The sequence below is a fragment of the Diplotaxodon limnothrissa genome, linkage group LG10 (assembly GCF_057381915.1).
Source record: "Diplotaxodon limnothrissa isolate DT_005_m linkage group LG10, D_limnothrissa_male_GT1.1, whole genome shotgun sequence".
Classification (NCBI taxonomy): domain Eukaryota; kingdom Metazoa; phylum Chordata; class Actinopteri; order Cichliformes; family Cichlidae; genus Diplotaxodon; species Diplotaxodon limnothrissa.
This window is the reverse complement of record NC_140605.1, coordinates 8,813,285-8,840,169: the sequence shown is the minus strand read 5'-3', so window position 1 is coordinate 8,840,169 and position 26,885 is coordinate 8,813,285. Positions and strand designations below refer to the sequence as shown.

The following is a 26,885-nucleotide window of genomic DNA, read 5'->3' as shown; positions in this document are numbered from 1 at the left end:
CATGAAGCAGCCACACCCACCTGTTGTTGGCGACATCTTTGAAAGAGACGCAGCCATTCACAAGAGAGCTGGTTTTCTTGTTGTTTCAGATAGAAGATGAATGGCACTGAGGTCATGCAAAATTACTGGAGTTAATAGATGTCCACAAATAAAAATAAGGAGATGGAAATAAAAATAATAACCCTGCTTTTTAATAACTACAGCACATCTAAATGCAAAATCACTTCATGTTTTCTGTGCAGGCTTCTAGACTAGTTCACATGAGAGATCCAAATAGAACGAAGGTAAAATACATGCAATTTTAATAAAAACCTTAAATTGACAAGAAAAAGTGTATTTTTTCATATTTCTATGCAGGGGAAGAGAACTGTTTCTTTTAGATTGAAATCTACAGCAAGAAAAAAATTAAAACAAACAAAAAAATACTAACCCACAGACATGTAACTGCCTACAGTGTTATTTCTTTGCCACTGGCATTTGTGTAATGAGTTTTATACTTAAGTTGTAAGATTCAGGCAAGTAGCAAAGAAAGCACTGCCAATGGAAAGTGACCAATCCATTAAATTGGAAAAGGGATTATACATTGTTAACACAGCTTAGGCTGACATTTTGGGGAGGGCGGAGGGAAAAAAAGGCAAATCAGGATAAAGGGTTTAACAGCACCACTGTAAAATGTGTAATGAAATCGGTAAATTACTGTTTAGAGCAGCTTCCCCACTAACAGTGGATAAAATCGACCTCTCGCTGTTTACATCTGCTTAAGGCTCCTGGCAGCTGTTGATTATGGGTTCTAGTAAGCAAGTGTAGCTTATTAGCATTTCAACCTTAACCTGGAACCTGGATTAGTTGAAGGGCTTAAAGCATCAAGGGAGGGTTAATGAGGAATATGAGTGAAGTTTGTAGGCGGCTGCTGGTGGCTGCAAGCACATCATCTCTCAGATCTCCAGCTAAGCACGTTTCCAGGGAGGGAGCAGGGGAAAGAGGGCAGTCTGGCCGCGCGCTAATTATCCCACTGCAAGCGAGCTAGTTGGAACACAAGTGCACAGTCAGCAGGCACTAATTAGGGTTTCTTTTATTCAAACTACTGTTTTTATTGAACAAGGTTTAAGCAGCAGGGAGCAGGGGCTCATGCTGCTGTAAATTGCATTTTTCACACAAGAGCAGGAAATTAGGTCTGAAGCTTCGGCATCAAATTAGACATGAGTTTGGTTTCTCACGTGAAGAGACCTCCCTACATTTTTGCCGAGTTATGAAGAGAGCATAACCTTCAAAGAAAATGAAAACTATTATGAGGAGAGGAGGAAGAGAAGGTTGCTTTTGATCTCAGTGGGGACTAAGATGTGAGAATCAGCCAAGTGGCCCAGCTGTACTCACAGTTTGTTCTGCCTGTGAGATGTGAGGACCAAGGGCCACTTCCTGGTACTTGAGTCATCCTGCCTGGAGGATGAGCAGTTTTCTTCGTGACCCGCTGTCTCTTAGCGTACCTGATCTGCTCCTCCGACAGTCTTTACATTTCACAGCCGTCATCTGTTAGCAGACACTCCCTGATGATAAATAGAGCAGCTGCCCTGGCCTTGCCTCTGACAGCAGCCTGCAAGCTCGTAACTTTAAATGACTCTCCAGTGCGCAGATTCCCCCGCAGGAGGAGAGGCAGGGCACAGCCAGCCTGGCGTTTTGGAGCTCTTGGTGATTATTGAGTGGTGGGAAAGTGTCAAAGACAAGATTGTGTTACACAAGACTCGGCATTAGGGAGCACCGAGTAGCTGAAAGGCTCGAGCTCAAGAATAGCAAAACAAATAGGAGCTAATTATGTAAACCTCCCATCTGAGCTTTTTTTTCCCCCTTTTTCTTTTTTTGCAAGGACTTGTCAGTGCACTGAATAAAGATTTCAAGTAACAACCAGTCTATGAATTTCACCTAAAAGCAGTCGAGCACATCTCTCACGGAGTCAAGCTGTCAAATTATCTTCTGTGCTGGGTAAGCGATAGAAGCTCTGGAGAGACAGTGAACTCTGTGGACAGCCAGCAGGGAGACGGTGGAGCATTACTCGAGGGTTCAGGCCTGACAACTGCTAAGACTGCTAACATGCAGGAGGTGAGCTACAGGTGATAGATTATGGGTGGTAAAAGAGGCAAACCAGAGAGAGCCTATTTCTTTTCAAATTCACTTTTTTCATGGCACTTTGATAAAAATGATACAGTTCACATGACATTCGGGTCGGTGCCTGTTTGACTAACAGATGAAAAGCATTATGAGAAAATGATAAGAAAAAAAAAAAAAAAAGAGGACTGGAATTACACTTCTAGGAATGGCCGTGGCTGTGGGAAGCACACTCCATCACCTAAATGGATTACAGTCCTGAGCAGAAAAAACAAATTGAGCTCCAGTTGTCTTAGTGTGTCACATAAAGGAAGAGCAGGGAAAGAGTCTGGCTGATGGCTGTACCATGTCACAAGCCTGCCTGAGTGAGGCAACAGACGCTGGCACTTAGCAGACTCCCTCGCGCTTGCCGATCTCCTGGGGGTTGGCTGATTACTGTGATTCTGAAATTACAGTCTTGATGAGCTGGAGCATTTTACAAAAAAAAAGAAAAAGAAAAAAAAAGGGCAGTAGAAATGGGTCACGCCTGGAGCTGAGCTCAGGGAGGAGACAGGAGGAAAAGGAGACCAAGACGTTTTGTGTAAATAAAGCTGACCAAAAGTATTGAGCATAATGTCTCAGACGTGACTGATCTGCTGGGTATAAAAAACTAACTGAAGATGAAACAAAAGGCAAGTATGACTGTGACCTGGCATCAAATGGACAAACTGTGCAATTCATAACAAAATGTGAATATATTTACTCTTAAAAACAAAGAACGGTAATCTACTGTTTCTTTGTGTATTTTTCTCCTTCATCATCACTTGTCAGAGCCTCTGAAGTCTGCGCTCTCGCTGGCATTTGCTGACTTCGACTCTCCATTTGTGCTGCTGACACCCAAAAGTGTCCAAGTTTTTCAGCAGTTGTAAAATTCAAACACATTGAATTCAGCGGGCCGGCACTGACTACTCTGCTGTTAAACCGGGCCAGCAGATTGCTTCTTAAATTCACCCACATTACAAGATCATCGGGGCAAAACCACTCAGCCGCAATCTGTCTGCAAGTCTGACAGTAACTGACTCTTCCTGATGGTGAAAAGTAGCTGAGATGCTCATGTTCAAACACATGCAATGTTGCAGTGAGCACACAGGACCACACTCTTGTGACAGACAGATCCTCAGGGGCGATGAGAGAGGGAGGGAGTCGGTTTGCCTTTCATCAGCAAATTAATGGTGCGGTTCATCTTAATTTCCCTTGAAGACAGATCTATGGTCCTGGAGCACTAAAATATTCTCTCTCACTCTCACTCTTTCTGGTTTTAACACAGAGCTGCAGAAGAGATCCAGGCCAGGGTTGGCATGGGGATCTAATGTGGGGCGGCCAGCAGGATTGTAACAGCTTGGTTTGCTGTGTGGGATGATGGTGGTGGTGGTGGTGGTGGTGGTGGTAGTTAACAGTGTGCATGTGTGTCCCGAGAGCAGTACTTACATTTCTGAAGTCCAGTGTTCATCTGCGTGTGGGGGAGAAGCTGGAGGGGGAGGTCACCTGGCCCTGGCAGACAGGCCAGCATTTCACACAGACACTAATGCAACATGGGACACACACTTCTCCTCACACTGTGGAGAGAAAAAGAGAGGGAGAGGTCAGACATAACTCCAAGGCAGCACATGGTGCCTGTCGATGCAGAGGCTGGGTGCAGGCAAATAGAACTCAGTAGCAAGTCCCCTGAGGCACGGGGCTGAGGGAGACATAGTTACCTTTCAATTAGAAACTGATTCACACCTGGAGCATCGGGTAAGGTGACATTTGATGCCAATAACAACTTCAATTAAACATCAAACAGCTGAAGTAAAACGGGCAGGCTGGGCCTGAGGGACTGGCAGCTTTAAATCGACTCAGTCCCTCCTCCTACTCGACTTGCATGTTAGTCACCTAGTTGGACCCCGCTACCCACACTTTAATTCTCTGCCACTATCAGACCGTGGCAGAGGAAATTAATGACTCCTGTATACCCAAAAAGAACACACTCAAGAGGCCTGGCTCTGACAAGTTAGTGCGTCTCTGATCGATACTGCAGTCCTCCAGACCTCAAAGAGGCCCTTATTTCGGGGACATTAAACAATGGAGTCAGCTAGGGACGGGTGGAAAGAAATGAATAAACATGGCTACGGCTCCCATAAATGTCTGCCACTTTGTGCAATAATTTGATGTAACAGTGAGGGAGAAAACGTTAGCCATGCTCCACTTGGCTTACTGCTGTATTCAAAAACACCACAGATGCTTGCTTAATCAGCACTGAAGAACAGTCAGGGAGCAAATTAAGTCTACAGAGTCCGTGCCCTCCCCGTTTGCCGTGTGGCATCAGAGGAGGGTGGCAAGTGAGCGCAGACAAACAAGCGTCTATGAGAGAGGCAATTACCCACATAACAACCTTGCCATGCCTGTCTGCCGCAGGGTGATGGCTTAAAAGTGTCTTCCCCCCTGCGGGGAGAAGAGACAAGTGGAGGAAAGAGTGACAAAGCGAGAGAGAAAGGTGAAAAGGAAGAAAGAAGGGTACCGGGTTTAGGGTGGTAGTAGAGGGGTGGCGGGGGCTGAACTTGCTTTAAAAAGCAGGAGCTCAAAAAGGTCAGGATGACAGCTCATTTAAATCCTCCCAGCAAGAAGTAGAGACACCCCCCCCCCCCCCCCCAAAAAAAAACAAAACAAAAAAAACAAGCCTTAATGAAGCTGCCAGTTCTACACAGACACCTGAGGGGATTGCACCTTAGGGTGCTGCATGGGGAGGGGGCAGTTCTGAGATGGATCTGAGGATTTCGGGGGTGTTCTGCCGCACTGACACTGCGTCACCTTTTCTGTTGCTTGGCCTCTGCTCCCACTCCTCTCATCCTCCTCCCCTTTCCTGTGCCTTCTGATTTACAGCCTGGACTGCCATATGGCTGCAATCCCTGCCCTCAATTCAGCGTGTCACCATGCATTAACTTTAATTGGGTTGATATGTTATTCTTTTCCCTCTGGCCTTGGAAGGATTTTAGGTACATGGTGCCTTGATGTCAGCAGGCAAGATTTCCAGCCCTCTCTCATTTATCAGGATGCCAAGATTTCACAGAAAGATAACAGCAATCTCTTTGACAACAGGCAGGTTTGGTGTGGAGGAAAGCTAAATATCAAATACAGCAGTGTCTTTGTTAGGAGGGTTTCAAAAGCAGAACGTTGGCAGCAGAGTGAAATGATGTTGGGGAAAACAAAACAAAACCGAGCACATAACTGTCCGTTAATTTGTTGTAAGAACACACACAACACACTACATGCAAAAAAAACCAACCACCCAACAGGCCACCCCCTTCCTGCCTCCCCCACAGCGCCCCTGAATGTCAGAAAAGTGTGCAGTGGGGAGTGCAGAAACAAAGGTCAGCCTATGGTAATGCCCAAGCTGACGCTCTGCTTTGTAGCGCAGAGCAGGCGGACATGAAACCCGACAGACAGAAGCCTGACGTTTACTGACTTGCCTTTCAGCACCACTGCCACAGTGACTTCAAATATACATCACACGCCAAACAGTGGCACTTTCTACAAAGGCGCACACCCCCATGGAGGCTTTCTTTTTTTCCCCCCCTCCCAACACTCAGACTATTTGTATCAGAAGCGGCACGAATACACCTGACAGAGTGTCAGATCCAGACAGGGACCAAGCTCGCGATAGTTGGAGGTGCCTCTCTGCAGGATGTAATTGGACACATGACTCGGTTGCCTGCTGGCTGTCCAAATTGCCCTGTAACTACCAGGGGGTTTAGCCTACTCTAAACAGGGAGCTTGACCCTCAAGCTGCCCATCCATTCAGGTAAATATCTACCCTAATCACCTAATAGTCCTTGTCGTACAGAGACAAGCCCCTCCTGTTATAAGTGGAAACACAGTTGCGTATAAGGAGGCCCAGCCAAGCCAGCTGGGAAGGCCTGTGGAGCAGGGATTGGCTTGGTGGAGTTTAGCCAGGCGTCTCACACTATCAGCCCCGTGCAGACAGACACTACGGGGTTCTCAAAGTATTGGGGGGGGGGGGCCCGTGACTCGGCAAGTCTCCACCAGCTACTTATAGAACTGTAATAAAGCGTGTGAATAACTGTGCGGCTTTCATTATAGACAAATAAAGGCAAGAAGACAAATCAGGACTTGAGCAAGTGATGCGCATGGCTTGTGTCATGTGTCAAATTGCTCCCATAAAAGCTGACCTATATTTTCTTTTCATTCCTCACTGGGGAAGGAGAAATAGAAAGCCATCTGAAAGTTTGAAAAAAAAAAAGATTACAGAGAAGTGAAGGAGGAAGAGGATAGATGGAAGCCATTTAGGAAATGAGACCAGCTGACTGCATTTATGTGCTGATTGTTTTGATCAATATCCTCTCCATCAACTATAATCTGCATTTGTTAGAAATTTGGAAATAGCATCAGGCTAATTGCATAGCATATTAAAATGGGGGGGGGTCACAGAAAATAAGCTAATTAGAAGCAGACATCTACAATATTTGTGCAGAAATACAATGAAGGAGGGGGAAGGTCGGGGAAATAAGGTGAGAAAGCATGTTTGGATGCTGGTATTATATTAGCAGTTTTTCTATACCAATTATGAGCAAAAGCAATTAGGAGAGCCTAGTCACCATGTTGTACATGGCTTGCGCTAACAGCTGAAGAAGAGAGTGGTGGAGAAAGCAGGCTGCTGTTATTTTAATTGCATGTTTACCCCCAGGTTATGGGTCTGAAATAGAGCCAAGAAAAAAAAATGTTGCAGCAGGAATTCAATGCAACTTCACTGTGTTGATTCTCTCAGGGACAGAAAGAGTGAAATTACTTTTCTTTGCAAGCTGAGTCTGAATAGGAGGTAAAGAAAGAAGAAAAAAAGAGAGCAGGAAGATGAGAACAGCTTTTTACCCTTGAATACCAAACCAGAGTATTCTGTCAAAAGAAAGGGGAAAAAGCCTTGGCTCTTGAGCACGGTGGGAAGAAATAACACTTTGGTATGGCCTTCATTAGCCCATCAGGCTGCACAAACAACAGAGGCAGGAAGGATTGCTGTTGCTAGCTGAGGGACACGGGCGTGTTAGGCTATGACAGGCTGGTTTCACAGTTTCACACAATGGATCCTGATGACTCCAGCACATCCCGAGGCGTTCGGGATGGGCCGTTTGCTTTTCAGTTAGCAGAGATCCCCTCATCAACCCCGAGTGTTATCTCGCCAAAAGAGAAAGGGCGAGAGAGTGGGAGATAGCTCTGATCACGAGCAGAGGGTTAAAAAAAAAAAAAAAGAAAAAAAAAAGAAAAGAAAGAAGAAGAAGCAGAAGAGAAGACAGCCAACCCAAACTCAACTTGCACACAAATTGAGAGTCTGTAAAGTAGTGGTTTCCAAGTTGCAAGAGTGTGTCAGGGATAAATCTGTCAAGTAAGGAAACTGCTGCAATACTGTGGGAGAGAGGAAGACAGCTACTTGAAGATGCTCTTCTTTAGAGGGAGGGAGGGGTTTGTGAAACAACTGGGAGACGGTATGAATGCTCAGTAACTAACTGATGAAAGAGTGACAGTTCCCCGAGGTGAGACGGTGGATGTGGAGCGGAGAGAGGCAGCATGCCCCTAGAATACTGCACAGTCCACAGTTGGATTGGCTAAATCTTTGCATAGGTGTCAGATATGGAGGGTTGGTTTCAGGATGAGAACACAGACTCTTAGAGAAGTTGTGCACCATGAAACTGAGAAAAGGACAGTAACCCTGACAGTAAGAGGCCTCTTCTCTTATCAGGCTGACCCCATTTGTCCTGTTTTGTATTTGCATCAGTAGTTCGTAGCCTCTTGGATGATGACCACGGCTCGTCACAGTGGAGATGATGACAGCGACATGGTAGCGAGATGAGAGAATGAAAACGTATCCGCCTGCAAGTGTCCTGGTCTAGCTAGGATATGTATGCCACAGCTATGTCATGGTCATTACCCATCCACCACATAACTGCTGCAAGGACAGCCAGCCAAAGTCCGTTCTTCAACTTGGGGTCAGTTTCACTAACAGCCACTTAAGCCTGCTTGGCTTCCCCAAGAGCTCTACAAAAGTGGAAGGTAGAGCTAAGTGTGCTCAGCCACGTCAAGGCTGGCCAAGGTCAGACGGGCAGACAGAAAGTGCTGGCAGCGGTGCATGCATGGCGTCATGAATGCCAAAATGCTGGGGCCCCTGACTGCGCCGTTTGACAGACATGTTTACACCTGATAGAAAATGCAGTGTGGATGGCCTGCCAAAACAGAGGGGAACCAAAGTGAGGGGTGCCAGCCTAGTTATTTATTTATCTGCAGCAAATCCATCGAGAGCACAGCCAGAAGCTGGGCATGCCTCAGTGAGGAAAGAGCCAGCCTATTCTCAGACATGACTCTTAAAACACTTGAGGGAGGGGAAAAAAAGACCTGACATACAGTAAAAGAAGAGGAAAGCAAAGATTTCATAAAGCAACACTGGAGATTGGAATTGATTTCCTAACTGTTTTAATTCAGCTCAGAGGAGTTCTGATTGGCACGTATTTAAATTACTGAGAGGCTGTTCAAAAGTCACTCGTGATAAGGTTCAAATACTGGCCACGTCTTTGCTCGGTGCTGCAATTACCATTTGACTTGATCGCTTGGAAGCAAATGTAAAAAGGAAGTACGAGTGCTACCAGAGTGAGGCTGTAGCATCTTGACAATAGTCCTAAATAAAGAAGAAGAAAAGTTTAAGAATCATAGCTGCAAGAACTCCAATGCTAATCCAGCCTTCTGGTAACCATCAGATCACACAACCAGATACAGCGCTCACACAAACACACCATTATCATCGCCGCTCTTTTCATCTCCTCACTGGTGCCACCACATCTGTGTTATCTTCACATATCCTCACATCACACCAGACAACAATGTGCTGAGTCACATGCTGCTGTGTCAGATGTTACACTGTGGGCTTTGGTACCGGACTGGAATATTATGGTTAGACACCAACACTAACTAGAGTAGAATGCAGTATTGTGTATTGTGAGTGTGTGCTTGTTGTGGTATGTGCAGCAAGTGATAGAAATCACCAGACCTGAGGCAGCTGTTTTTTTCAAGCTGCTTGCTTTGTATGTGGCTCTGTAACAAATTGCACAGTTGTCTTAGAAGCAGGATAAAGTAATGCGATATACTGCAATTAGACTCAGTGTACAAAACAATTATATTGATGCACAAAAATAACAAGCCCGACAATGAACTTGTCCCAACACGCACAAATGAAAATGCACGTCAGCAAGGAAATTGGGCCATTTGGCCTCAATACCTACCTCAAAATATCTCAAAGGATTGACTTCCATACTTAGCCTCACAAGTAAAGCTACACGAAGTACTCTGATGGTCAGAAATCTGAGAATGGAACGTCTCATCCTTAACTTTTCCCATCTTACAGCTATAAACCAAAAAAAAGGAGGGACCTACTAAACAATATTCAGCCAGCAGGAGGAGGATGGTCAGTGTGGAAGAATTTGACATTAAAGGATCAGGCGATGCTACCTATTTGACTGCAAGTCAGCCAGGCCCTCTAGCTGGTTAGTGGGGGGAAATAACTCCAGTTAGTGGGAAATAACTTAATGTGCCGAGAGCTAAGCAAGGCAGCATTGTTCCAGCTGGTGGAAAAGGGGGGAAATGAAGATGGAGTGGTTTGATTTCATTTGTTAGCAGGTGCATCCATTTTGTGTTCTTCCCCACCTCTCCTCTCTCAGTCAAAGCGCTTATCAGAAATTGGACACCCCAGTGACAAATTGAGCCTGCGATTAAAGGCAGAAAGAGGAAAGCTTTGTTAAGTGCTGCTGATTGGGATCCCAGGCTGCCCTCACACATGTGAGGTGTGTGTGTGTGTGCGTTTGTGCATCCATGTATGCTTGGTACAGAGCCAGGGGCAGAGCTGACACCACCACCACCTCTTCTCCCATTTTCCCCACTCTCCAGGTGTTCCCACGGCTTACATTTCTGCTCTGAGTAGACAGCAAACAAAACCAAATCAATGCAGCTGTTCACCCAGCTCTCACTCTCTCCTGCTCTCTCTCTCTCTCTCTCACATACACATACACAACATGTAAAGAAAACGACATACACACACGTACATATGCACTAGTGACTTCCCCCTGTAGGAATAATGACCTCCTCTGTATATCCACTGCCTTATTATTGACATGTATGCTGTGTTTAAGAGAGGGAAAAAAAGTTAAGTCTCTGTGTGTTTGTCCCACTCAGACCCATATTATTGACCCAGTATTAACCAGCTCTGGCCTGTTTGCAAGGGCTGAACTGATTTAGTGGGGGTGCAGGGTCAGAGCAGCTCTGCTTAGCAGAACTGTGTAAGCGCTGACTCTCACAAATCATCCTAAAAGGGCTTAACACACAAAAACAGCTTCCAGTGTTACACAGGCCTGCTGTGAGAGATTTATCCACTGTGCCATTATACTAACTGGCCTCTCTCCCATATGAGCTGTATAGACACCAGTACAAACACATAAAGAAAGAACTTTAATTAGACGTATGCCTGATCCAACTCTGCGGGAAAACTCACGTCAACAATTCTGCTTTAATGCCCTCCATTACAACTGTGTTTACCAGAATTCTTCCTATTTAATGCCGTCGCATTTCTCACATGCTTGGTTTAGATAACTTAAAGTCTTAAGTGTGGCTTGTGAAACACTTGTGAGCACCAAGTGGTGAAAGAATATCAGTAATTTTAAAAATCTAGATGCTTCAATAACTCAGGGCCATGCTGCAATTAATAAACACTGAACTAGCGCTTCATCTTAAACTCTGGTATGTTGTATGCTGTTTAATTGCTTATTGGTTTATAAAAGGCAATGTGTGGAAAACACTGCAACATGTTTCAGCTTTTAAAGCCAGAAAATGCAGGTTTTTACCGTCCACTTGTTCAGCTGGTAAAAATAGATTAAAGAGTTGCAGGTCTGGTGGCGACGACCAGATCTGTTGTCATACACGTCAAAAACAGATAGCCATTTCCCTGTTATAAACAACATTGTATATGTATTCAGTAAAGGCTAATCTACGTCCCTCCAGTGTCTATTAAAGGTTGGGAAGGTCAGCCGCCTCCATAGCAGCTCTAACATTCAGCCTGGCCTTCCAGCGATGCTGAACCCAGCCCTTCTCGTATCTGGTGGTCATCTGAGAGAGGACAAAAAAAAAGAAGGCAAATGCAGCTCTTTCTCCAGTGGACAGCACTGTATGAGAGGTGCTTCTTTTGCCCCTGGCAACACACAAGACATTTGCAGGTTTCTTTCATCTCCAGAGTTTATGTGCGTGCCTCTCCACCCCAGCTCTTTCCCCAGCACACAACAGCTCGGGGTATCGGGCAGCCAGCCGGTGACTCTGTGGAGAGCCAGGCAAATACAGGCCCAGTATGGCAAACATATCACCTCTGTGTCTGCATGGGAACATCTGGCCCTCCCAGGCTGTGAGGGCCCCTCCGTCTGCCTGTCTGACAGTGAGCCTACACACACTCTGTTGGTGTATACTGGTGTTGTCATGGCTCCACAGTTTTTACTCCTACACAGGTACTGGTTTATTATACAAACAATCAACAATCTCTACAATACCAAAGCAAACAGGCTAAATGTCATAATCAAACACAGGACTATTTTATGAATATTAAATTAAATCACTGAGCAGCTTTAATTCAGAATTTGAACACAGCCAGATACTGAAGTTAATACTGTTTTGCACAGACAAATGTGTTTATTTTGCAAGTGAATTGCAAAATTCAGCTGCAAAAGAAACCGTTAACTGCTACATGCAACCATTAGTTTGCTCTTTTCTGTGATGAAAAGAAGCAGATTTAACTTACCTTCTAACCATTTCAGACAGTTCTGACAGAGATTATAAATAAATAAAAGGCCAATTAATCATGAAAATGGTTGATATTTATCTGTGATTTTAAGCTGGTTAAATGTTCCAAGATTTCGCAATGAAGACAAAAATATTTTAAAGCCATTAAATAATGTTTTACGATGGAGATTTCTTCATTTCCCCTAGCACAGATCAGTAAATCACAACAAAAACATGACAAATAAATTGAAAACTGGTAAACATTGGCATTGGCTTCTGAAGCTTAAAATATTTAAGTATACTCCTGTAGCAGTGACATAGGGTCATGTGAGTAACAGAGTTAACCCAGCTGATTAAAACTCCTTTTCCTGTCCCTAGCTCCCCCTCTCTCCCTGTCTTGCATCATGCCTGCTCATACAGATCTCCTGTGGCCGTGCAATGATTCAAGACTGATGAGGCGTGCTCAAAGGTCTATGCCACTGAACACAGCATTAATGCACCCAGCAGCAAATTTTTTGCCATCGACCCCAGTTCCCTGCAATAAGGACAGAGCCATCAATCAGGCAGAGATAGCAGACACCAGACACGGGCTGATGAAGTAGGGGACTTTGGAGCTAATGACAAATGGATCTCTCAGATATGGTCGCAGTATAGTATGACAATCCACCGAGAACACTTGACCTTCAGCAAAACCCTCAGCCACTTTTTGCTAACATCATGCAAACTGCTAAGAAGGTTAAAAAAAGTGTTGTTGTTGTGTGAGAACTCTGGGGTCCAGCTGAGTGTCAGAGCTACTTCTCACTGGCCCAGCCCTCCTTTTTTCTCACACCAAAGCTCTGGGAGTGACCTTCAGCAGGCATGCTTGTCCTGCTAATTGGGGTCTCTACAGAGCACAGCAATCCACCCCCCACACTGCACTGGAGGACGAATTGTGGGACAGAGGAAGCAGAGATAGGAAGGCAATGTTTTTGCGGCAGTGGTAAACAGACAAGAAAGTAAGTGTGTGTGTGTAATAATAATATATATATATATATATATATATATATATATATATATATATATATATATATATATATATATATTCATGCCTTTTTAATTTGTCATTTATTAAAATTATAAAGCTTTTAAATTTAATGTTGCTGAAACATCAAAATAATAATAATAAAAATAATCTATCTGATCGGGAAATCACTCATCTTTGGAAAAGAGAGTTTGTTACAGAGAAATGGCTCTTTCCAAAATAAAAGCTATACTATACGCTTCTTCTGGGGCATATTCTCAGCAGCATATTACACATATCAGGTTCTGTGAAGTAGCGTAACATAAGCAGCATGGAAAGTGATAGGAAGACAGCATCTGCAGACTGTTCAAGTTTCTTTTAAGTGTTCTTTATTTTCTGGCGTTGCCTTTCAACAATTGTTTCACAAAAACATAAGAACCTGTCGGTCAAAATCTCACCTGCTTTATACAGAATTCCACTCACACCTGGATCTCATTAACCTCTACCATTGGGAAAACAGGGTAGACTAAATAACACAGTCTAGACAAAGAAACAGGAATAAAATAATTTTTCCACTTAACAAACTCATTCACCCAACTAAACAGTTTGAAAAGTCAATCTCTTCACTTCATTAGGTTATTTTAAATGAAATAAACAATTTTACACAAAAGAAACACCCCTTCATTTGGTTACACCCAATTGACATGATCAGTGACATCATATCCTATAAAATCAGGAAGTACTGGGGCGGCCCTTCCGACATACTTGTTTTACACATAGGACCTGCTCAAAGGAACAAACAGTGGTAAGTATAACCAAACTACATAAACAAATGAAAGAATCCAAATCAATTACCGTATTTCCCGGACTACAAAGCGCACCTGAATATTAGCCGCACAAGCTAAAATCAGGGGAAAATCCTGTTTTGTACATACATTAGCCGCACCTGACTAAAAGCCGCAGGTGTTTCAATGTTGACTTATCATATGTAAGAGAATATGCACAAAGGGAATTGTCAGGAAAGAGATGGCTGTTTGGAGACACACCCCTTTTATTAATATTTTGAAAAACAAGTTATGGGTACATATTTGCACATGTAGTACATAACAGTAACCTACAGCACACCAGAAAAATAGATTCGGACTACCTTTTAGGCTCAGGTGTAGTGACACGGCTTTAACAAGAAGAAAAGTCAGTCATTCACCATCTTTCTCTTCTTCCTGCGCACTAAAACCACCAAAGTCCTCTTCTCCAATGTCGGAAACGAACAGGCTCAGGGTGGCTTCGTCATCCACTCTCCGCTTCTCTCCTTCGTTGTCACTTTCAAAACCAAAGAAATCCTCGTTGTCAGTGTCAGAGTCGAACACCCTCAGAAGGGCCGTGGCGGTGTCCTCCTCTCCATCATGCAGCAGTCCAGCCCTTCAAAATCCGTTGGTGATCGTGGATGTTTTCGCACTTTTCCACGCTGTCAGAATCCACCGGTGGAGTTGGGCATAACTTGCTTTTCGCAAGTTTATCTCCGCTCATCATCCACGCCTCCCGCTGAATGCGTAGCGCTACTTTGAAGTTTGTTTTTCGCGCTACTTCGTACGGCACTACGTTGCCTGGCGGACGGACATGTGACTAACATACCACTCTTGAACCCCGATCCTTCCGCCAGGCAACGTAGTGCCGTACAACAGCGGAACAAACAAAACAAATCGTCTTACGATATCACAAAAATCATGGACAATCCATAGAAAAGCCGCACCTGACTAAAAGCCGCAGGGTTCAAAGCTTGTGCAAAAAGTAGCGGCTTATAGCCCGACAATTACGGTAATGATGAAGTGACATTTAGCTTTAAGTACCTTTGCACAGATGAAATGAATATAACCAATGCTACCACAAACAGACCCGGGATAGTATGTAGAGCCAAGGTTGCATGTGCTGTGTTTACATTAAAGCATTATGATAGACTATAGGATAACGGAACACAAAATAACAATATATGCAAGTGACAAATGGCAAATGAATTCTGTCCTAGCCACTTTGTCACAGGTCCCCATAAGGAGAATCATGTGCTGTCTAAATGACTCGGGTAAAGTTTGTAGCATGCCTGCTTGTTGTTTTTGTCTGGTTCCACTTGACTTTGCACTAGGATGATGTCGGTGTAAATGTGCAGTCATATTCGTTGTGTTCCCGCTAGTGCCGTCAGCGTTAATCTCGTTAAAATGACATAACGCGGCAAATCTCCGTTAACGAGTTAACACGGATTGTCCCGTGCGTGAGGCTGGACGGTGTCAACACGTTAACAAGCTAACTGCGCTAACGCACTAGTTCCCACCAATTGAGCATTGCGTGGCACATCCGACATTGTTTTACTTTTGTCCATGATGCGCTTACCATCAGGGTATATATGTATATGTATATATATGAGAGAGACCTATATTTGAGTGAGTAAATCCATTTATCTCATCAATTAAAACTGTGAAATAACATGATATCAGAAAAAATGCAATATGAATGGGCCAACAGGGTCAGTGCTCAGCTCTCAGGAACATGGAAAAGACAGTGACACGGTTAATTTAGAGCAGGCTCAGGCTGGCTGCAGCTGTACACTCTGCGTTTGCCAACACATCATCATATCAGGGCCACTTCCTATCAGTGTGATCAGCACTCAGTTTAAAAGAGGAAAAAAAAAAAAGAAGAGGGAAGAAAGCGTACAGGAAGTCATCCTGTAAAAACAAGATACAGAGAGCCCTTTATGGTGGGAAAAAGTCAGTGGACCATTTTCTCACAAAATGTTTAAGTGTAAAAGACATGTTTGTGAAGGAATTAGAAGACATGGAGTGAACCTGGTAACCATTTTAAAGCAGGTTTGTGATAGATCCAGTGAATGAGACTTTAAGCGAGAATAGCCATGAATAGAAAGGTCTGCATTTAATTTGCTAATCCATCATTCCAATTGTAGTCTGTAACAAAGGAAGAGGAGAGTGGTGGGGCATTCAGAGGCAATGGAGCATGCTGAGGGGTGCGTGTGTGGTTCTCCATGGAGCCAGAGAGGCCATGGCCCTTGGCCCTAAAAGCCTAGCCAGCACTGGGAAGAATTGGTTCTGATGAGCTCAACTCAGGCAAGACTAATCCCTTCATGTCCAAAGAATTGTTTAACTATGTTTGACTGATTAACCCAAACCCCTCGTTTCCACTTACAATCTATTTGTTCAATCAAGTCCCCTGCACTCTTCATGCTGCAGTGTGTGGGTGGTGATGGAGAGGGAGCAAAAGAACGAGGGAGAGTAACAAAGGAGGCTGCAAAACAATCCATTTGGAGGAAGCATACAGAAGTCAAAGGACAGGGTTTTTTTGTTCTTCTTGCAATTCTGCAAATGCACGAGTTCCTGCAAACCAGCTGTTGCGAACATTCAAAGGTCAGAGAACTCTCGCCTTGAGAGATGTCAACTAGAAGGCCAGGAGAAGTGGTGCTAGCATACCACACTGGGATGCTGGTCTTTAGTAGCTTCCTAGGAAAAGGAAATTTAAAGGCACTCTCCCCTGCGTGGAAAAGAGGTTGCCAGGAAGATTAACCCAGCTTCCTTTTATAGCCCCTGACAAGAGGTTAAATCACACATTACACTGCCTGAAATGTCTCTTAGTAATTAGATCAAGAATATTACTCTCTCTTCTTCCCCTTGCAGAATGCAGCTGATCAAAGTCTAATGATGGTGTCAGTGCCATTGGCAGTGCTGGCTGGGTAAATCTCCCCATCGGGATGGCAATCTGTCAGGGCCGCAAGTCCTGCTAAACAGCACAGGACATGAGCACAATGGTGCTTGACACAAAATAGACTAAATGAACCGCATCCTTTACCAACAAGCCGTCCATCAGCGGTGCACCACTAAAATTCATCCCTTTGTTTGAGGTCTACAACTGTGTTTATATGTACACAATCAACTGAGTTATATAGAGAGGCTGGTGACATCTGTGGGTTTTATCCTGATAACTGTAAAACCCACGACCAGCTTATCTGCCGTCTTTCCATGCCAGAGCAGATCTAAGCAGCACCTGGTCCCTTGATGGGGTAAGCGGGCTACTGGCTATTAATTACAGAAAGCTGACACGCAGAGAAGGCAAGCCCTCGCAATGAGACCCTGGGACGTCAGATACACAGCAAGACGAATGCTTTTCTGTCACACAGCAACATGACCTGCCTCAGGACTCTTTACTGCAAGTACTTTCAAGTATGCCTTTCAAATTGTGGCCCACCCTTCTTCCTTTGCTCCCACCCTGTCTCCCCCCTCTATCTCAATCACATTCTGCGGATGTTACACTACTTCAGGGGATATTTTCTGACTAATGCAAAATGCTTGTGCAGTGGCATGATAAAAGTTGGCATTTTCCTTTTCTAATCCAATGCTTCCTTTGTAAACAACCTCGCTTTTTTTATGTGTGCGCATGTGCTCAGGGACGCGGGCAGGGGATGCAAACAAATCGCACGTAATGGTCAATTTCATTATTTGCTCTCAAACTCAATGGCCGCAAACAAAAGGGGGAAATGGCAGGAGATATGCCAATCATTTATTGTTGAAAGATGCCTGACGAAAGAGGCCCTATAAACCTGACAGCTTTTTCCTTTTGTCAGTCCTTAGCACAATCCAGCTTAAAACGGGAACCCAGACAATGGACTTCTGCAAGAGGTCTGACCCTAGTCTTAACCCCATACAGGTGGTACACATGAAGCACAGACGAAACATTGCAATGGGAGGCCTGCTCTCAGAGATCTTTTAGACAAGCACAAAGACAGCTCAATGCCACTAAAGTGAATTTGCTGAAAAGCAAATCCCCTTGAATAGATGAATGGTAAAGTCTCATTAGGTGTGGACTAAAAGCATCTGTTAAAGAGCGAGTCATGAAAAGTAAAACTTTACAACTAAATAGCAGTACCGTATTATGCTGTGAAGGCTGCTCCCTTTCAAGTGTTGTCAGAAATGCAATAGTTGTGGTTCAAAGTTTAAATAGCTCATTTTTCAAACTCTTCATATACAAGAGGGGAAAAATGATCTGAATCTGTTGAGCAAAGAGCAAACTTCATAATAAAACAGCTACATCAAGTGTGGTCTTCCAGTTCAGAAGAATAATGTGACTCTTGTCTGATTGCTGCTCAGTTGAGTCCAACTACAGAGTTGAACTATGAACTGTGATTAAAGCCAACATCCCCCTACAGAGCGACAACTGCATCTCTGCACATTCCAGGAAACTCAGCCAGCTGAACACAGCAAATACACCGGAGAGGAGGAGACATAAACAACGTAAGATAGTTTGAGAGCTCACCGATGTTTACTGTCTCACTAAGTGCATTTCATCCCCATTGCTTTCACAGCAGCAGCGGTATTTCAGCATTCAGTACAGAGGGGCTGCTGATGCCACAGGTCTGTGTACAGAGGGCTCAGTCACAGGCTGAAGAGACTGTTTGGACAATGTAGGTGTCAGACACACTGCCTGTCTGGAATAACGATTCACTTCAGCTGCTACAAAACATCCTCTGGTTCCTTTATGGAGAAGGAAAAAAAAACCCAAAACTATCTTGACTGTTTTTAAAAGTCTAAGTGTTGAAAACTGATAAGGAATTTCTTTGTTTGAACTGGTGCGTTGCTACCAGGGAGAAAGGTCTGCATTTGCTTCAAATAGGCACTGAATGACATGCCAGAGATTAGCCTCTGAAGGTCACAGTCTTAGCCTATCCTTTCAGATGCTTTTTACAACGGAACCCCAGGCCCTTTTGAACAACAGGAAGAATGTCATCTGGTTACTTTTCAAGGCACGGAGATACCATTCACTGTGGCCAACAATGGAAGCAAACAGGACCAGAGGGTTAGGAGGTTATAAAGGACCCCATTCTAAGCACCACTCTGTCTCCAGCACGCTGCACGGACACAGAAAAAACACACCCACACACTGAGGCCCGGAGAAGTGGTGTAACTGATGATAAGCTGTGGAGGGTCATGGCAAAGCGCTGTGCACTGACCGCTCTCGACAGCTCTCTCAGCACAGCCTACGTCCCTTTCCAGCACAGAGCTTAACACCCAGACCAAGCCTCTGAGCCCCATACCCACTGTCAAAGTCATTCACTGCTTTGTCAGTTTGAAAGACAACTGTATGATACCCTAAAGTATATCCTTCAGGCAACTGTGACCTGCTCAAAATTACATAGAGGAAAAAAACAAAAAAAGTCAAGTAGATGAAGTCAGAATGCACTGACCCAGATGTAGGCCTGCAACTAAGCTTGTATTTGGGCAAAAAAGATGAAATCTAACCTTGTAACAGGAGGGGGAAAAGGGAGAATTTTAATATACCAGTGTGCTATTTTCAATGACCAGGCCTTAACAAAAATTATGCCATTATTCAGGTTGTAAAGCTTGTCCCGAAAAAGGCTCTCAGGCAACAGACAGAGCTGAAATACTTCACCAATTTAGTGTCTAATGAACCCTCTGAAATATTAAAAATAAAGCCCAATTAGCCGAGAGCATTTTACATCTCCTCCCTCTCTAATCCTCTTGTAGCTAAGCTTTATCTAATGTCTGTGCCAACTATGACACTTTGAGCTCACTCTCCCCTATATCCCCACCACTTGATATCCTCTACAGCTTCACTGCTGCTTTGTTGTGGCATTCTTTCTGACCCCACAGACTTGGGTCAGACTCTGAGCCTCCCTGTCGGTGGATAATGATGCCCTGACATGTACAGTTGGCATGGTCAGTGGAAAACTGCAGCAATAACCGTGGACATGCTAATGGCATCTATTAGGATCACTTAAGAGTGATATGGGACTCGTCTGGCGACCTCTTATTAGACAGCGCTTGGTACTAGGAGGCGGAGAGTGCCCGTGGAGGGTCAGTGATCCAACTGAGATGCCCTTCTCTTGTGCCATAAACAGATAACAGTATCTGCCCTGCTCTTCTGCTGTTCCTGTGAAGATGGAGGTGGATAAACAACCCCGTCATCTGCAATGCCTCTGACAAGCCTGATCACACAGATGCTCTCCTAGACCTAGCCCTGTTCGTCCTACTGCACTAACTGTTGTTATTGCTGTGAATGGCACTGTGAGGCTTAGAGATTTGTCCATGATTACCCTCAAGCTGAAGACATAACAGTTTCAGAAAGCCCTTTGCTCCTTGTGTTTGTAACATCACTCCCTGGCTTAAGGGCTCGGCTTTGCTGATTATGCAAACTACCAAGCAAGAGTGGGGCTTTATTTTTCTTTTCTTTTTTTTGTTACCCTAATTGGACCTGCCAGCTAGCATGCAAATCTATGCACAAAAATGCAGCAAACAAAGAAACAAACTGTATCTTCATATGAAGGCTACTGCCTGCGGTCACTGCACAAAATAAAAGCACCCACATGAACCAAACTGAATACCATGCAAACAGCTGACCCACAGCCTCAGTCCTGCAGTTGAGTCTCTTTTCTCAGAGATATCCAGAAGTTGCCCATCATGTTGTAAACACTTGATCTGGATGTATCATGTGGCTGCAGTTCTCTATGCTGAGTCTGACCTGCGTTTGACCCACATACTGAGTCTCCTGACTTTCTCACAGAGGCTACCAAACATCTGTTCACTGTCTGAAACCAGACTCATTCAGCTGAGAAGACATTGGGTGGCCTCAGAGAGAGTTTCTCCAAGTGGTGGGTGGCTGAGTGGGTGAGTGTGGGCTGACAGCTGCCCTGGTGATGGGAGGACTGAAAGGTGGAGCTGGCGGAAAGATCAATGGTACCTAGGAAATCTCAGTCCTTCTGCCTGGCACCTGGGTAGAGGGGCAGCCTTATTTAGCAAATGGAACTAGTCAACAAATCATTCTCATCTAAAATGATCAGGTGTGGAAAATAGAAAATATGCTGGGCATAAAATTCACTGACAACACCTGTGAGCGATTAAACATACACAGGACCCTGCAGGAAAAGAAAAAAAAGAAAGGTACACATGTATTGCACTGGGGGAAGAGCACACGGTTACACATTTCCATTTCAAGTACAGTCTCTAAAATGCTACATCAAATCACTGGCTTTGAATGAGCATCAGCCAAGAGGCTCATTCCGGCACAGAAAAATCATTGCATCAAAAATATGTTGGTTAGCTGAGCAATTTCACAGTCAACAATCAGAGGATCGGGACTCTTCCTCATCAATGTGTTTTAATGAGCTCCCCGTGAATCCCAACAACAGCTGAAACATAAAAGCTGCCTAAGTTCTCTGGTTCACTCTTTGTACCTTGTGATCTGTTATTCATAGTCTTGCTCTGAAGTCTCTCAGAAATAAAGCAGAGCTTTGATGTTATCCTCTTATTACTGCTGTCTGAAACAAGCCTAATGTTGGGAATCAGACAGTTTGGCTGTCGAATGGAGAACCTTCTGCAACACAAAACCATCTGGGCTTCAGTGTAAGGTGCTCACAATGATTGGTTTGAACCTTGTGAAGCTAGTCATCACTCACTAATATCTGCTTTGCCATGTGTTTGCAAGAACAACGTGTAAGAATAGCGTCTGGAAAACTGCGTAGGCGTGCATTACAATCACACTCGACTTATTCTAAAGCCTCTAATCATGTGTGTTCTCTACAATATGTAGCTTTTTCCCCCCCCCATGCCATAGTTTTACGTCACCTGCGGGCCACAACAAACAGAGGCAATAGCAGCCAAGATGCTGCACAAGTACTTTAGAGGAAATTGCCCTCCTCTGCCCTTAGTGTAGATCAATATGTTCAAATTTGTCAGTGGCTGGCTGGGAAGGTGGAAAAAAAAAAAGGGGGAAAAAAAACTTTGCTTTTCTTTCAGTTTGCCCTCAGCAAAGACTCAGGATTTGTGGTGACAGGTCAAAGAGTCAGCACATGACTCATGGGCAGAGGAGGAGAGACACTTTTGAAAAGGCATGCAGAGATCTAATTAACACATACATTCAAGTGGTATTTCAATTTGCTGGAACGCTGTAATTTTCTACAGAGCTGACCAGCGTGACATGAACGAATGAACCATGCGCTCATGACATCCAGACTTATCTGCAGCCTCTATAACTAAGAGCAAACACGTCATTTTGAGACCTAAATAGAAGCAACCACATACCCAGTGGCACACACACAGAGATATATTCACTGACATAACTGCTGTCATTAGAGGTGAACTGCATTTTACAGATGGGCAGAGGCCTTATATTAATTTGCTGTTGAGCCCCAATTAAGCTTCATTGTGCTGGGAAACATAGCATCCCAATGCAAAGAGGGTTCCTGCTACACGATAATTGCCAAAAAAAATAAAAATAAAATAAAAAATACTGTTCTAGGGACACCCCCCGCGCCCCCCGAGTTTCCCCGACAACAAGGTCTGAAATTTAATTATCCGCTCTTTGGAAAATATAGAGGAAGAAAGCTACATTGCAAAACTGCACTTCTGGGCAAGTAATGTGAGGCTCTTGTTTGAGTAAGCGCTGGATATCACAGAGCACATCCTTCCCTCGTTGCTATAGACTAGACAGTCCCACCTTTGTCGTGGTAAAGAAGAGATAAAAGGCTTTTTTACATAACGACAGATTATTATTTTATTTATATATATATATATATATATATATATATATATATATATATATATATATATATATATATTTTTTTTTTTTTTTTATTTCAAAGGGGCATGCAAATGTAGACAAAACACTTTTATTAGTTTATTTTTTTAAATCGCTGGATATTTCACAGTTTTATCATCTTACCATGTGAAGCACAAAGCAGATAACTTCCATAGTCCGGTCAGTCATAGAACAGAAGAGTTGCCTTTTAATCAAATCCGTCACAAGCTCCATGACATTACAGACCGATTACAGCAATAAAAGCAGAGCAGCCAAAGACAACACGGACAGGCTGTGACAACATTAACATTCCGCCGTGTAAAGATTGGGCTCGGAGGGGGAGAAACGTCGATATGATCCCATTAGTTAAGTGCGCCCTTAGGATACCCGAAATTTGATCAGAGATAGACCTTTTCCTTCCAGACACGAACCATTAGACGTCCTAGCATTAAAAACAGAAGCTGTTCTCGTCCTCTGAAACTACTCCTGCACTCCTCCTCCTCCTTCTCCACCTCCTCAGCGGTCGAGGTTGTGCGGCAGGATCAGGATGAGCTCGGTGACGTCAACCTTTTGTTATCACCTTTAACACTTGCTTTTGCAGGTGGAAACACTTCCCCGTGGCGTTATGTTTAAGAGGTGCCATTTGCAGACGCGCCTGGAGAGCAAGGAGGGCGCACAGCATCTGTACAGTCGAGTGGAGACGGCCGAGACTCTAAATCTTGGCAAATGGTTGCACGCTTTCATGATTATATCGGACACTAGCCAGGGGTAGACAACTTTGAAGGTAGCAAGCAGTATAAAATAACCTAACTTGTAACTTTCATCCGCAACTGGCTTCTTATTGGAGAACCACTTACGATTTAGCTTGAGATGAGGCGCAAAACTACCTGCATCATTGTTGATGACATTTTTAATCTGTGAACATACGAGTGTGATGATGATGACGATGATACTTTAGCAGGCAAATACAGCTCAGCTTAATCCGCACTGGTGGCTGTCACATTGCACAATATAAACTAGCTAACCAGCTGAACACAACACAACATAAGCCCAGTTTGTACAGTTATCATCAGCTCTAATCGAGAATTTATGGCTTTTCCCTCTAACTAAAACATAGTTGAGTATCAGAGAGATTTAAGCCTTTGATGGGAGCTTTACAGTAGATACAGGGCCAATGCAGGAGAGCAGTACAGTTGCTATAAACCTGTATGTTACCAGTCAGCGTGCCAGCTGACTGCCCAGGCTCCTGGCTAGCTAACCTAGCCAGCCAGTCTGAAACATACACAGTCCCATTGTTGCCTTCTCAACCTTTCCTAATATTTACGCCACACTCTCAGAGGACGTCACACGGTGTCGGACAGCAGGCGTGTTATAAAGATACAACTACTTACTCTCCGTTTACCTCTGCGAAAGGCATCGTTTAGTACGTCGCCATGGTTTAAAACGGACAGATTTTCTCCCGTTGCCCTGTGCTGCCGAATCACTGCTGTTGCTGCTGTCTGCGGCAGCAACTTCTGGCGCATGCGCTGTAGCTGGGACCGTTCCAGACTGCGCCGTGCGCTGAGCAGGACGCCCGAGTGGTTTAAAGGGACAGTGAACTTGAAGCGCGATTGGACGGCTGAATATTTAGACGTGAAATTAGTGAAATACATTAAAATAGTTCCTACATAGGCCAGTAAATAAATATTAGCCTTTAGCTGTCTATTTTTCTTCAGTCTAATTAGATTTGGTTAACGAGCTTTGTAGACAAAATAACAGCAGCTTCATCAGCTGTGGTAAGGTATGAAACATATTATGGACTTACATATATGACAGTGCTCCTATCTAAAGGGTACACGCGTTTACTGAATGGTTTCAGGAGTGTGAAAATGGTGTAAATCATGTGCTATGGCATTCAAGTCAAGTCAAGTCAAGTGGCTTTTATTATCATTTCAACCATGTACAGTGGTACAGTACAGAGTGAAATGAGACAGCATTCATCGGAGTTGGATTTATAATTTATTCATCACAGAAAATTGGAAATTCTTTTGTTACAGCAGTTGGAAAACTTAAACACAACCTATGTCAAAATAGCTTAAATAATCAGAATAGTGTATGGCAAAATAAAATACGACATAAACAAAAACAAACAAAATTCCCTGTAAAGTCCAAACTAATCTAAAAGCAAAGTAAATACAATAAAGTATAATGGGTACAAATCAAAATTTAAAAAACAAGTAATAATTCAATTCAATAATTAAGCAAATGATCTAAAATTCACTAAAGCAAAATCAAACAGAATTAAACACATACCCGTTAACATTAACGCAACTCAGTATATGAAAGAGGTGTCAGAGTGGAATAAAATGTAAGCTTGAGAGAGTGCAGAAACTCGGTGAAACAATGCATCAGTCCACTGAAATTGTATTGAAGGTATTTTTTCCCTTTAATCTGATACAGGTCTCTAGTTTGCAATGCTGTAAGCATCTGAACATGACGGAGACTAAAAGCTGAATCAAATGTTTTTAAGGCAGCACAAATGTTTTCAGGGATTGCTGTGAAGAGCAGCTGTCAGTCAGGGTTGAGACCCAGTGACATTAAGTACTGTGGCATGATTTCATACTCATCAATGTATATATTTTCACGTCAGTACATGTATAGGTATATACAAGGTGTATAGGTGTTATGCTTCATATTTTTGGACATGTAGCTCAAGTAAAGTTCAGTCACCCATTTGTATATTCCCTCCTAGATGTCTTGAAATTCATTTATGAATTTAAAGCATAATCCGGAAAACTTCACGAAAAGAAAACGAGTGAGCAGCCTTGAGGTGAGGATGTTTTGACCTGCCATTTAACTTCAATAATCAGTATTCTAACCTTGAATATTGAATATTGCTCATTTACCTCTAAGCTTGTTTGTGCGCATCTCTGACCAAAATTTCCTACTCATCTGGAAGAATGGCACATGACTTGCCTTGAGCATGAGCTATATTATGCTATATTCTGCTTGCATTTTGCCTCATTGTGCTGCTCACATATTGTATTATGAATCTTGTTGGGGAAGATAAAAACCCAGATAGAGGACTCCTGGTCAATAGTGTCACATGCTTTGTGATTTGATGAAAGGTTCTATTTGTGCAGCCTGATGTGTATAGCTCCCTAATCAAAGACTTATTTTTCTGTGACAACTAAAATAAATTACTCCATTACAATCGCCCACCTGCCCTCTCTGCAGTATTGATACCATTTTTATTACAAGAGAGAGACAGACCGACAACACTGAAGACCGTGGCCAGTTGTGGAAGCTTAAGAATGTGTGCTCACGGCTATGTAATGTCTTGTCACGTTGGAGCCTCCGCAAAAGTAATCAGATAAGATTATTACAGAGAAAATTACACGTGCTCAGTCCCGTAAACATTTCTGATACAAAGCTTTGTGAAGCCGCGGCCTGAGCTCCAGTATGGACCGGGCTTATTACAATACTTCAGCCAATTTAGGCCTGCAAGCTTCACTTCCCCCCATCAGCAAGTGAAAGAAGGGAGAATTTGGTCTGAAAGCCCAATCACACAGAGCGCTCCGAGTTCAGCAGGTGGGGAAGTAGCAGCAGCAGGCTCCATCAGGCAATAATACAAAGTTAATGATGCAGAATGGTGTCTTTCTCCATACCAAAGAAGACGTCAATACAGGATGTATAAGAACGCTGTTCCTAATTACGCTTTTTAAATTCACCACTGACGTGATTGATGATTTCAAAGGGAGGCATTATTGATCCACTTCACAGACAAGTCCCATCGATTGCAAGTCTGGAATGAATAAAAGTTTTTTTTTTCCACCCCACTTTATCTCCCCCACGGAGAGAGAGATTGTACAATCAGAGCATCAGTGTGACCTATATGGGTAGTTTAGGAGCTAAATCACCTCTTTAACAAAAAAAAAAAAAAAAGCAGGCAGAGCAAGGACGTCTCGAGCAGTGATTGCTGAATCGAGGGACCTTGGGGGACCTTCAGGGCGTCACATAAAATGTAACAGTTGAATCTCATTTCTCACATGTGGAAATTCATCCATCCGTTCATTAATCTGTGGGATCCCTCGCAAATAGCCGATCTGTGTTGGAGTTCTCAGCATGATAAAGTTCAGGAGCGGCTGTTTGAGAGAAAGTCAGCCGGCTGTGCCCCATCACGCCTCTCACTGCAATCAGTGGTGATGGAGTGATGGATGCTCTGACGCACTGACAGATTGTTTTTCCCCCACCTCTGCTCCCTGTTGACATGCCCCGTGGCTCGTGCTTATAGTTCTTTGTTATTCCTCGTGCTGAGCAAGCTCTCCTTATTAGCACAGAAACTGCCAGTTATTGCTCATCTAATTCCAGCTAGCGTTATTAATAAATCAAA

General features: G+C 43.7%; 1 protein-coding gene across 2 annotated transcripts in view; it reads right to left on the bottom strand.

The window, feature by feature from the left end:
- Positions 1-24,000, bottom strand: part of fam222ba (family with sequence similarity 222 member Ba) — a 28,336-nt gene extending 4,336 nt beyond the window's left edge. The window contains exons 1-3 of one of the 2 annotated variants that reach the window (XM_085363387.1): positions 23,905-24,000; positions 22,658-23,195; positions 3,568-3,695 (exon numbers count right to left, since the gene is read on the bottom strand). In XM_085363387.1, the coding sequence (XP_085219513.1) occupies positions 3,568-3,649 (82 nt within the window). In that variant the 5' untranslated portion in view covers positions 3,650-3,695; positions 22,658-23,195; positions 23,905-24,000. The remainder of the gene's footprint in view (positions 1-3,567; positions 3,696-22,657; positions 23,196-23,904) is intronic. The other variant, XM_085363386.1, reaches the window with a different exon arrangement.
- Between the last annotated feature and the right edge of the window lie 2,885 nt (positions 24,001-26,885).